The 12035-nt window shown below is 44.9% G+C and overlaps 1 protein-coding gene across 3 annotated transcripts in view; it reads right to left on the bottom strand.

The window, feature by feature from the left end:
* Positions 1 to 1152: 1152 nt before the first annotated feature.
* Positions 1153 to 12035, bottom strand: part of znf532 (zinc finger protein 532) — a 37880-nt gene continuing 26997 nt past the window's right edge. For all 3 annotated transcript variants that reach the window (XM_090191669.1, XM_090191668.1, XM_090191670.1), the window contains 7 exons: positions 11404 to 11585; positions 8466 to 8642; positions 7221 to 7383; positions 6704 to 6967; positions 4420 to 4532; positions 4055 to 4196; positions 1153 to 3186 (listed from right to left, as the gene is read on the bottom strand). In XM_090191669.1, coding sequence (XP_090047795.1) covers positions 2689 to 3186; positions 4055 to 4196; positions 4420 to 4532; positions 6704 to 6967; positions 7221 to 7383; positions 8466 to 8642; positions 11404 to 11585 — 1539 coding nt within the window. In that variant the 3' untranslated portion in view covers positions 1153 to 2688. The remainder of the gene's footprint in view (positions 3187 to 4054; positions 4197 to 4419; positions 4533 to 6703; positions 6968 to 7220; positions 7384 to 8465; positions 8643 to 11403; positions 11586 to 12035) is intronic.

The raw sequence follows: 12035 nt of genomic DNA, 5'->3' as shown, positions 1-12035 counted from the left end.
AAAGTAGAGAGTCTGTAGCAGGGAAGAGAAAGGAGAGACAGTCTGTAGCAGGGAAGAGAAAGGAGAGACAGTCTGTAGCAGGGAAGAGAAAGGAGAGACAGTCTGTAGCAGGGAAGAGAAAGGAGAGAGTTTGTAGCAGGGAAGAGAAAGGAGAGACAGTCTGTACCAGGGAAGAGAAAGGAGAGACAGTCTAGCAGGGAAGAGAAAGGAGAGAGTCTGTAGCAGGGAAGAGAAAGTAGAGAGTCTGTAGCAGGGAAGAGAAAGGAGAGACCGTCTGTAGCAGGGAAGAGAAAGGAGAGACAGTCTGTAGCAGGGAAGAGAAAGGAGAGACAGTCTGTAGCAGGGAAGAGAAAGGAGAGACAGTCTGTAGCAGGGAAGAGAAAGGAGAGAGTTTGTAGCAGGGAAGAGAAAGGAGAGACAGTCTGTAGCAGAGAAGAGAAAGGAGAGAGTTTGTAGCAGGGAAGAGAAAGGAGAGACAGTAGCAGGGAAGAGAAAGGAGAGACAGTGTGTCGCAGGGAAGAGAAAGGAGAGATAATCTGTAGTAGGGAAGAGAAAGGAGAGACAGTCTAGCAGGGAAGAGAAAGGAGAGACAGTAGCAGGGAAGAGAAAGGAGAGACAGTCTGTAGCAGGGAAGAGAAAGGAGAGACAGTCTGTAGTAGGGAAGAGAAAGGAGAGACAGTATGTAGCAGGGAAGAGAAAGGAGAGACAGTCTGTAGCAGGGAAGAGAAAGGAGAGAGTCTGTAGTAGGGAAGAGAAAGGAGAGACAGTCTGTAGCAGGGAAGAGAAAGGAGAGACAGTCTGTAGTAGGGAAGAGAAAGGAGAGACAGTCTGTAGCAGGGAAGAGAAAGGAGAGACAGTCTGTAGTAGAGAAGAGAAAGGAAAGACAGTCTGTAGCAGGGAAGAGAAAGGAGAGAGTCTGTAGCAGGGAAGAGAAGACTCAGTCGGCTGTTCTAATTGCTTAAACATCCGTCCTCCCCTCCCCTTCATCTGCACTGACAGCAACAGACTTGATGGGTAAAATACTATATGGTGGAAGAAAGCTCATCACTGTATCATATAGTGGTTTATCTCAGCATTGAGATTAGATGGCAGTAGAGAGAGTATTTCCCAAGGAGGGACTGATGCCTGATCATGTGCAGTAGACATCAGGGGCAGAATTCAGAATTTATTATTGACATCAAGAACTGCTTCTACACAAACATCCGACATCTCTAGCGAACAAGCAGCAAGACACATTCTAAGAAACAAATAAGAACCATTGACAGCTTCTCTCATGCACGTTGAGCTCTACACAAATAGATTCATATGTCATTTTCAGAGAATAAAAAAGTTACTTCCAAAAACAATGTGTCCTTTTATGAAATACATACATGACAAAAAAAAAACATGGAAATAAAAATGTACAGAATCGTGATCGTTTTATAGTACAATTAATTTTCTCTTTTCAAATGTAAAACACATCTTGAAATGTAAAGACACTGAAATGAGGAAATGGGTTTCAATTCCAGTCTCACATTCACATTGACATTGTTTAATGCGAAGGCAAGTTTTTTTCTATTTAATTGGTTCATTTACACTCTGAACTATGATCAGAGAAATGCATTGGCATCCTACAACCTTCCAAATGGTACACTTGGTGTTCAGGAAATCCAGAATCATAACTATTAGCCAGTGTAATCTTGTTAATTTGGCCAAATGAAAAGGCTGATATACAGTATGGTCAATTGAAAGGCAGAAGGCTATATACTGTATCTGTGTGTACATGCAAAGAAAGACACGTTGCTATCATCATAACTCAATTAATATCAAAACTGAGCTGCCAGAGAATAAGGAAATTGAAAAGACAAACATTCCGAGACATTCTGAAACAAAATGTCTCCGGTTTCTTTAAACAAAGAACAGAACGAATTGGCCCATAGACTGACGGAATAGAGGTGTGAAATAGACAGGCTACTCTCATGTGGTCTAGTCTGGAGTCTGGACTGATTGTCCTGACAATAAGAGCAGAGTTAGGGTCAAATCCATTCTATATCAGTCAATTCTAGAACTGACTTGAATTGACAGAATTGAAACAGAATTGACCCAAACCCTGTGAGGATGACAAAGTCATGCAGAGATAAAAGTGTTTCTTTATAAGCTGACCCCAGATCTGTTTGTACTGCCTAGGCAATAGCCATAGGAGTTGACGGGACAGCACAAACAGATCTGGGACCAGGCTAGTTTCTTCAGACATTCCATGGACATTAGCAGCAGTTATAAAACGTAACACTGCCAATAGTTGAGAAGTCATCTCCCATAACATAAACATGTATACAGTACCTAACACTTTCCCATACTAGTGAGAAGACAACAATTGAAACCTTTTCAAAATAAACATTTTCCTACAAAAGATCTATCCAACATCCATAGAAACATCTATATCGTAAAGTGTACAAAATGTTCTCATAGATTGATTTAAATACACATACTTTAAATATATTACATATTTTAAAACACATTAGAAATGTGCATATATATTGTGTATATACTGTATATTTAATATATGTGGGTAGACGAGTCAATGGAGAATGTCTTATTCCTACTCTAGCATTTACAACGCAATATTCTGAGGCAAATTTGGTCAGAGACAACATTCTGGTAGATGCCACTATGCTTCAACAATAGTGTCCCGACGAGGCCGCTCCATCTCTATTTCTCTGTTGCGTTCAATCTCTTAGACCTGATAAAGGCCATGCCATGTGTCCTCATGTGTGTGTTCAAACTCCCCTCTGTCTCAAACATCTTGTCACACACTTTACATTTGGTTTCAGGGGTCCCGTCGTCCAGGCCGGAACCCAACTGGTTCTCTCTCTGGTTCTCATCGGCAGCGACGGTTCCATTCCGTCTGGCCAGCTCCCGCGGCTCCTTCTGCTTGTGGATAATGAAAAGATGTCGGGCCAGGGAGCGGGGAGAAGTGTAGCACAGACCACACTCCCTGCACTGGAAGGAGGATCTGTCAGACTTGTGCTGCGGAATGTGGTCGTGGAAGGTGACGAGGTCCTCGGTGGTGAAGCTGCACACGGCACACTTGTGGACCTTGAACACGTTAACCTTGAGCTTCTTTAGGGGCTGGGTGGGTGTGGAGCCCCTGGAGCGAGAACCGGGAGGCCCCTCGTCATCCTGCTGCTTCCTCTTGGGGCTGAGGGCCTGCAGGGGGGGCGAAATAGGGACATGAGGGTTGCTGCATGTACAGATTTCCATTCAATCCAACACAGATAAACAATCTTTGCATTGCCGTGATTTTTAGAGGCAAATTCCCTCATGTTCACAGAGATCACGTTTGTTTTAAATGCCATAGATGTTGGCTCAAGCACAAATCACCTTTAAAAATCAATGGCAGTGCACAAGCAGTTAATCTGGGTTTCTTTGAATCCTGGTCACAGTATCAGGGAGAGGAACAGCACAAACTATGGATCAGTGGGTGCAGCTGATTGGTCAGTTACTGTACCTTGTCAGAAGGGCGGGTGCAGCTGATTGGTCAGTTACTGTGCCTTGTCAGGAGGGTGGGTGCAGCTGATTGGTCAGTTACTGTGCCTTGTCAGGAGGGTGGGTGCAGCTCATTGGTCAGTTACTGTGCCTTGTCAGGAGGGCGGGTGCAGCTCATTGGTCAGTTATTGTACCTCGTCAGGAGGGTGGGTGCAGCTGATTGGTCAGTTACTGTGCCTTGTCAGGAGGGCGGGTGCAGCTCATTGGTCAGTTATTGTACCTTGTCAGGAGGGTGGGTGCAGCTGATTGGTCAGTTACTGTACCTTGTCAGGAGGGCGGGTGCAGCTCATTGGTTAGTTATTGTACCTTGTCAGGAGGGTGGGTGCAGCTGATTGGTCAGTTACTGTACCTTGTCAGGAGGGTGGGTGGGTGCAGCTGATTGGTCAGTTACTGTACCTTGTCAGCAGGGCGGGTGCAGCTCATTGGTCAGTTATTGTACCTTGTCAGGAGGGTGGGTGCAGCTGATTGGTCAGTTACTGTACCTTGTCAGGAGGGTGGGTGGGTGCAGCTGATTGGTCAGTTACTGTACCTTGTCAGGAGGGCTGTCCTCTGTGTGAGCTGGGTCTGGCGCCATCTTCCCCTCAGCATCTTTAATGCCACCATGCATCAGCTGGATGTGTTTGTCCAGCATCACACGCTTAGTGAACGTACGGTTGGGGTCTGGACAGTGACTGTGGAGTCATACAGACAGAGAGAGAGAGAGTTCTTAAAGAAGAGGCCATTCACATTTGACACATTAAATGCTAACATGGTCATCACAGGAATTTGTTGCCCTGTTGAATCTGTGTAGACTGAATAGTTGTGCATCTACAATGTAGGTTAAACTCATATATTCTAGTAGCAAACGCCACAATAACCGAACCCAAAAATGTGATCCAATCCAGCATTACTCACGGACAGGAGTAGACCTTACGTAGCCCCTTGTGCTTGATCCTGTTGTGTCGACACAAGCTGTGGGAGGAGCTGAACGACTTGTCACACTGTCGGCACGGGTGCTTCTTCAGTTGCTGCATTCATAGTGGGAGAACAAATAGAATTGAACAGTTATGGTTTTATTACGGTCACCACGGCGATAGACTGTATCACAGCAGTCTGAGGCTCTGTCACTACAGACACCCTGGTTCCACTCCAGACTGTATCACAGCAGTCTGAGGCTCTGTCACTACAGACACCCTGGTTCCACTCCAGACTGTATCACAGCAGTCTGAGTCTCTGCATCTCAGTGCTAGAGGCATCACTCCAGACTGTATCACAGCAGTCTGAGGCTCTGCATCTCAGTGCTAGAGGCATCACTCCAGACTGTATCACAGCAGTCTGAGGCTCTGCATCTCAGTGCTAGAGGCATCACTCCAGACTGTATCACAGCAGTCTGAGGCTCTGCATCTCAGTGCTAGAGGCATCACTCCAGACTGTATCACAGCAGTCTGAGGCTCTGTCACTACAGACACCCTGGTTCCACTCCAGACTGTATCACAGCAGTCTGAGTCTCTGCATCTCAGTGCTAGAGGCATCACTCCAGACTGTATCACAGCAGTCTGAGGCTCTGCATCTCAGTGCTAGAGGCATCACTCCAGACTGTATCACAGCAGTCTGAGGCTCTGCATCTCAGTGCTAGAGGCATCACTCCAGACTGTATCACAGCCGGCCATGATTGGGAGTCCAATTCACCGTATCACAATTCCAGTGGGTCAGAAGTTTACATACACTAAGTTGACTGTGCCAGCTTGGAAAATTCCAGAAAATGTCATGGCTTTAAAAACTTCTAATAGGCTAATTGACATCATTTGAATCAATTGGAGGTGTACCTGTGGATGTATTTCAAGGCCTACCTTCAAACCCAGTGTCTCTTTGCTTGACATCATGGGAAAATCTAAATAAATCAGCCAATACCTCAATTATAACAATTATACACCTCCACAAGTCTGGTTCATCCTTGGGAGCAATTTTCAAACACATGAAGGTGCCATGTTCATCTTTACAAACAATAATACACAAGTATAAACACCATGGGACCACGCAGCCATCATACCGCTCAGGAAGGAGACATGTTCTGTCTCCTAGAGATGAACGTACTTTGGTGCGAAAAGTGCAAATCAATCCCAGAACAACAGCAAAGGACCTTGTGAAGATGCTGGAGGAAACAGGTACAAATGTATCTATATCCACAGTAAAACAAGTCCTATATTGACATCACCTGAAAGGCCGCTCAGCAAGGAAGAAGCCACTGCTCCAAAACCGGCATAAAAAAGCCAGACTATGGTTTGCAACTGCACATGGGGACAAAGATCGTACTTTTTGGAGAAATGTCCTCTGGTCTGATGAAACAAAAATGTAACTGTTTGACCATAATGACCATCGTTATGTTTGGGGGAAAAAGGGGGAAGCTTGCAAGCCGAAGAACACCATCCCATCCGTGAAGCACGGGGTGGCAGCACCATGTTGTGGGGGTGCTTTGCTGCAGGAGGGACTGGTGCACTTCACAAAATAGATGGCATCATGAGGTAGGAAAATTACGTGGATATATTGAAGCAACATCTCAAGACATCAGTCAGGAAGTTAAAGCTTGGACGCAAATTATTCTTTCAAATGGACTATGACCTCCAAGCATACTTCCAAAGTTGTTGCAAAATGGCTTAAGGACAACAAAGTCCAGGTATTGGAGTGGCCATCACAAAGCCCTGACCTCAATCCTATAGAAAATTTGTGGGCAGAACTGAAAAAGTGTGTGTGAGCAAGGAGGCCTACAAACCTGCCTCAGTTACACCAGCTCTGTCAGGAGGAATGGGCCAAAATTCACCCAACTTATTGTGTGAAGCTTGTGGAAGGCTACCCGAAACGTTTGACCCAAGTTAAACAATTTAAAGGCAATGCTAACAAATACTAATTGAGTGTATGTAAACTTCTGACCCACTGGGAATGTGATGAAAGAAATAAAAGCTGAAATAAATCAATCTCTCTACTATTATTCTGACATTTCACATTCTTAAAATAAAGTGGTGATCCTAACTGACCTAAGACAGGGAATTTTTACTAGGATTAAATGTCAGAATTTGTGGAAAAACTGAGTTTAAATGTATTTGGCTAAGGTGTATGTAAACTTCCGACTTCAACTGTACACACGTACTACGGGGTATTGGCTCAGGGTTGATTTGGGATTCAAACTAGGACTACACGCTACCTTGCCATGCTCCTGCCTGACGTGGGCTACGAACACCTCTCTCTGGATGAAGAGACGGTCACAGTCTCCACATGTCCAGCCAGGAGCAGGTGGCTTCTGGGGGGCTGAGGTAGGGGTGATCTGGGCCTTTTTCAGGGGTGTAGTTGGGGCATTCTTGTCCACCCTGTCCAGACCGTTGGTGTTGGTGTTGGGGCTGGAACTGAGGGGCAGGTTGATACCCAGGTTGGGGGGACCCTCGATGGTCTTTAAGGTGCCATGCATCGTCTACACAGGGATGACAAACAGCTCCAGTAACAGGCATATTAACTACTCATACAGACTGCACAAGGACAATGACTTAGAATGACTGATTAGGATTATACACAAATATATTTCAAGTGCTTGTCATTACATTGTAGTAGATTTTGAATACTTTTCTGAAAAATAGAAGTGCCTGTTATAAGTTTTTATAAGTTAAATAAGTTATTTGTTCACATCGACCACAAGAGAAGAAGATATTTCCCCCTTCATACAGTACCCTGATGTGGTCCAACATGAGCTGTTTCTGGGCGTAGTGCATGGAACAGTCTGGGCATTTGAAGACAGACACCTTCTGATTGGCTATGTGTTGATCGAAGTGTGACTGAAGCAGTGTCTGCTGGGTAAACACTGTGTCACACATGGAACACTTGTAGATCAACCTGAAAGACAACACAAAGAATGTTTTAACAACATATTCCACTTTGAGAGACATGTGGCTTTATAAAAATGAATGAGTTTCATTAAACCCTGTGTACAGAAAAGGAATAAAATCAATGTTATCTAATAACAATTATTTTTTTCAATTGTACTAATGCATTGTATACGACAACAGTACCTATTCATGGCCATGAATACACTTACTAATGTTAATGTCCATAATAGGAGTTAATGATTTATTTAAAAACAATTTGTCAGTTCAAAAGGTATATCACAGAACCTGTGTCCTGTCCTGTCCTGTCCTGTCTGTCTGTCTGTCTGTCTGTCTGTCTGTCTGTCTGTCTGTCTGTCTGTCTCTGTCTGTCTGTCTGTCTGTCTGTCTGTCTGCCTGCCTGCCTGCCTGCCTGCCTGTCTGTCTGTCTGTCTGCCTGCCTGCCTGCCTGCCTGCCTGCCTGCCTGCCTGTCTGTCTGTCTGTCTGTCTGTCTGTCTGTCTGTCTGTCTGTCTGTCTGTCTGTCTGTCTGTCTGTCTGCCTGCCTGCCTGCCTGCCTGCCTGCCTGCCTGCCTGCCTGTCTGTCTGTCTGTTTGTCTGAGAGACCACCTGGCACCTGCTCCTGAACAGGTTCAGTCATCAGTGTGTGTGTGTGTGTTCATTAGAGTGTGTTGACGGTGTTAGGAAAAGGTCAGGGTGCTGGAAAAACACTCAGTTAAAGCTACTGTGTCTAATAACATTAAACGCAAACCCATTCAACGTTGAAAATGAAGACGGTTCTGACAGGAACATGACTTGGATATGGATATCGGATAACTTTCCCTCATTAAAGCAGAATTAATTTGTGTTAACAACTGAGGATGTTGGTGTCACCTTTCCAATCAGTGATAGAACAGCATACAGTAGAATAGAACAATAAGATCGTATATTCTATTAAATAGAAGACAAAGGTCTTCAACATAGAACAAAAACTTTCTAGGATAATATTAAGTTTAGATAAATACTTTACTAGACTAGACTAGACTAGACTAGACTAGACTATACTATACTAGATCACATGAATAATGGGTTGTGAGAATCTGAAGAGACTTACTTGGGCTCTCCTATCTTGACCCCAGGGTGCTGTGTGCGTGCGTGTGAGTGTGTGCCAGGAGCAGACTTGAAGGCCATGGGGCAGATGGGACACTTGTAAAAGATCTCACAGTGAGAGCTCTGGATGTGAGTCTTCAGAGCAGCCACGTCAGAGTAGATGACGCTACAGTGCACACAGCTGGAGAGAGAGAGGGGGGAAGAAAAACATACAAACAGTACATACATACAGTGAGCACCAGAATGAATTGGACAGTGACCATTTTTCTGTTATTTTGGTTCTGTACTTTGAGTTTGAAAGGATACAATGACAATGAGAGTGAAGTGCAGACTGTCAGCTTTAATTTGAGGGTATTTTCATACATATCGGGTGAAACGTTTAGGATTTATAGAAGCTTTTGTACATGGTCCCCCCCATTTTCGAGCATCAAAAAACATTGGACAGTTTAACATAATGCAGAATAAAGTAATCATTGTAAATATTTGGTCGCACATCACCAGACGCTGGGTATCTTCCCTGGTGATGCTCTGCCAGGCCTGTACTGCAGCCATCTTCAGTTCCTACTTGTTTCGGGGACTTATTGCCTTCAGTCTCCTCTTCAGCATGTACAATGCATGTTCAATTGGATTCAGATCCGGTGATTGACTCGGCCAGTCAAGGATTTTCCACTTTTTGGCCATCAAAAACCCCTTCGTTGTTCTAGCAGTATGTTAAGGGTCATTGTCTTGTTGCGTGATGAAGTGCTGTCCAATGAGTTTGGAGGCATTTGGTTTTATCTGAGCAGATAAAATAGACTTCAGAATTAATTGTTCTACTTCTGTCTACAGTCACATCATCGATGAAGACAAGTGAGCCTGTTTCCCTGGCAGCCATAGCCTGTTTCCCTAGCAGCCATAGCCTGTTTCCCTAGCAGCCATAGCCTGTTTCCCTAGCAGCCATAGCCTGTTTCCCTGGCAGCCATAGCCTGTTTCCCTGGCAGCCATAGCCTGTTTCCCTGGCAGCCATAGCCTGTTTCCCTAGCAGCCATAGCCTGTTTCCCTAGCAGCCATAGCCTGTTTCCCTAGCAGCCATAGCCTGTTTCCCTGGCAGCCATAGCCTGTTTCCCTAGCAGCCATAGCCTGTTTCCCTAGCAGCCATAGCCTGTTTCCCTAGCAGCCATAGCCTGTTTCCCTGGCAGCCATAGCCTGTTTCCCTAGCAGCCATAGCCTGTTTCCCTAGCAGCCATAGCCTGTTTCCCTGGCAGCCATAGCCTGTTTCCCTGACAGCCATAGCCTGTTTCCCTAGCAGCCATAGCCTGTTTCCCTAGCAGCCATAGCCTGTTTCCCTAGCAGCCATAGCCTGTTTCCCTGGCAGCCATAGCCTGTTTCCCTGACAGCCATAGCCTGTTTCCCTAGCAGCCATAGCCTGTTTCCCTAGCAGCCATAGCCTGTTTCCCTAGCAGCCATAGCCTGTTTCCCTAGCAGCCATAGCCTGTTTCCCTGGCAGCCATAGCCTGTTTCCCTGGCAGCCATAGCCTGTTTCTCTAGCAGCCATAGCCTGTTTCCCTAGCAGCCATAGCCTGTTTCCCTGGCAGCCATAGCCTGTTTCCCTGACAGCCATACAGGCCCAAGCCATAACACCACCTCCACCATGTTTCATGGATGAGGTGATATGCTTTGGATCATGGGCATGTCTTTTTTTCTCTCCACACTTTCCATCACTCTGGTACATGTTAATCTTTGTCTCATCTGTCCATAATACTTGTTTCCAAAACTCTTGGGGCTCTTTTAGGTGCTTTTTTAGCAAACTGTAATCTGGCCTTTCTATTCTTCAGGCTTATCAGTGGTTTGTATCTTGTAGTGTACCCTCTGTAGTCTTGGTGGTGTAGTCTACGTATGGTAGACTGACACATCTACACCTGCATCCAGGAGAGTGTTTTTGATCTGTTGGGCTGTTGTCAGGGGGGTTTTCTTCACCATAGAGAGTATTCTCCGGTCATCCACTACAGTGGTCTTCCTCAGTCTACCGGGTCTTTTGACATAATTGAGTTCACCGGTTGTTGTTTTTTCTTGTTAATGATGAACCAAACTGTTGACTTGTTTTGCAATGTTCCTGATTGATTGATGTTCATTTCTGAGCCTTATGACGGCCAGCTTCATTTGCATCGACACTGCTGTCTTCCTCATGTGTGACAACACCCCAACAACAACCTCCAAAGGCAACAGCAAAGTCTAGAATCAATACTATTCATCAACAGCTCTCCTGCATTCACTAACGACACAAATGAATACACCTGCCTAACGATACACATGTGTGAAGCCAATTCAACAAATACTTGTAGTACCTTAAACTGGGGGAGACTATGTACAAAAGGTGCTGTCATTTGTAAATGGTTCATCCGATATGTATGAAAATACCCTCAAATTATAGCTGACAGTCTGCATCACCCTCATTGTATCCTTTCAAACTCAAAGTGCTAGAGTACAGAACCAAAATAACAAAACAAGTATGGTGCTCACTGTATATATATAAAACAAAAATATACAGGACCTTTTAACTCAACACTTTGGATGATTTTGATACTCAATGCAAGTTACAAAATCAACTGACATTGTAATTACTGTGATTAGCAAGCGGCACATTGATAGGTGAAATAAATCATTTTCAGTGTGGAGACTTAAAAGGTGACATTATCAAAGAACTACAGTATTGCCTCTTCCAAGTGTGCACCCTCCACATTGGGAAGAGCCGATATTGGGGGTCTCGTTGCTGTTGATTTCTGTAGGAAGAAAGTTGCCTTTCTGTATGGCGTCATATTGCTACGTCTACCTGAGTGAGTGGACCTTTTAAACAAAAGTCATCTGACTGCTCCTAAAGAAAATCTCTAGAGAAGAAGGGGAACCATGTTAACAAGCTAGACAGAAGTGTTTCCTGTTCAGGCAGGAAGCAATGTCAGACTGACCGGTAGCCCACCCTGCGGGTGTAGTGCAGACAGTTCCTGGTCACATGGGACTGGAAGTGGATTGAGCGGCAGATAGCCCCACACTCAGGGCAGATGTAGGGAGACTTGTGCTGGTGGATCCGTTGGTGCGACGCAAAGCTGCACACGTTAGGTAGTAGCATTTGGCAGATTGTGCAGGTTTTCTACAGACGTAAACAGAGACAGAAATTTCACAAAACGGTATTATAATTCTCTAGGAGGAATGCAATCTTTGAGAGTTGGTTTAATAATGGAGTTAAATTAACAAAAAACATTTGACAATTTATATCATTAGCTGGCGCTATAAAGGGATGATATGATGAAAAAACACAATGGCATTAAAGATGGCATCTGCAGTACAGGGAAACAGCGCCACTGGCCGCCCCACCACCGTTGTTATTGTTGTTGTTGTTGCTGAGCTGAGGAGCGTCGTGCAGCATGGTGAGAACGTGGCAGTACATATTAAGCTCTTCTGTTGAGGCGTTCAATGATGTCGGGGGGGGGGGGGGGGGCGACGACGACACACAGCCTTCTCTGTTTGCAGTAACTTCTTTGTTGTAATATATAATATCCCAGATGGACGAGGTTCATTTACCATGAAGGATTCCAGCTTT

The sequence above is a fragment of the Oncorhynchus mykiss genome, chromosome 12, assembly GCF_057628025.1.
Source record: "Oncorhynchus mykiss isolate SJ-2025 chromosome 12, ASM5762802v1, whole genome shotgun sequence".
Classification (NCBI taxonomy): Eukaryota; Metazoa; Chordata; class Actinopteri; order Salmoniformes; family Salmonidae; genus Oncorhynchus; species Oncorhynchus mykiss.
The sequence above is the reverse complement of the archived record's forward strand: the minus strand, read 5'-3'. Positions and strand labels throughout refer to the sequence as shown.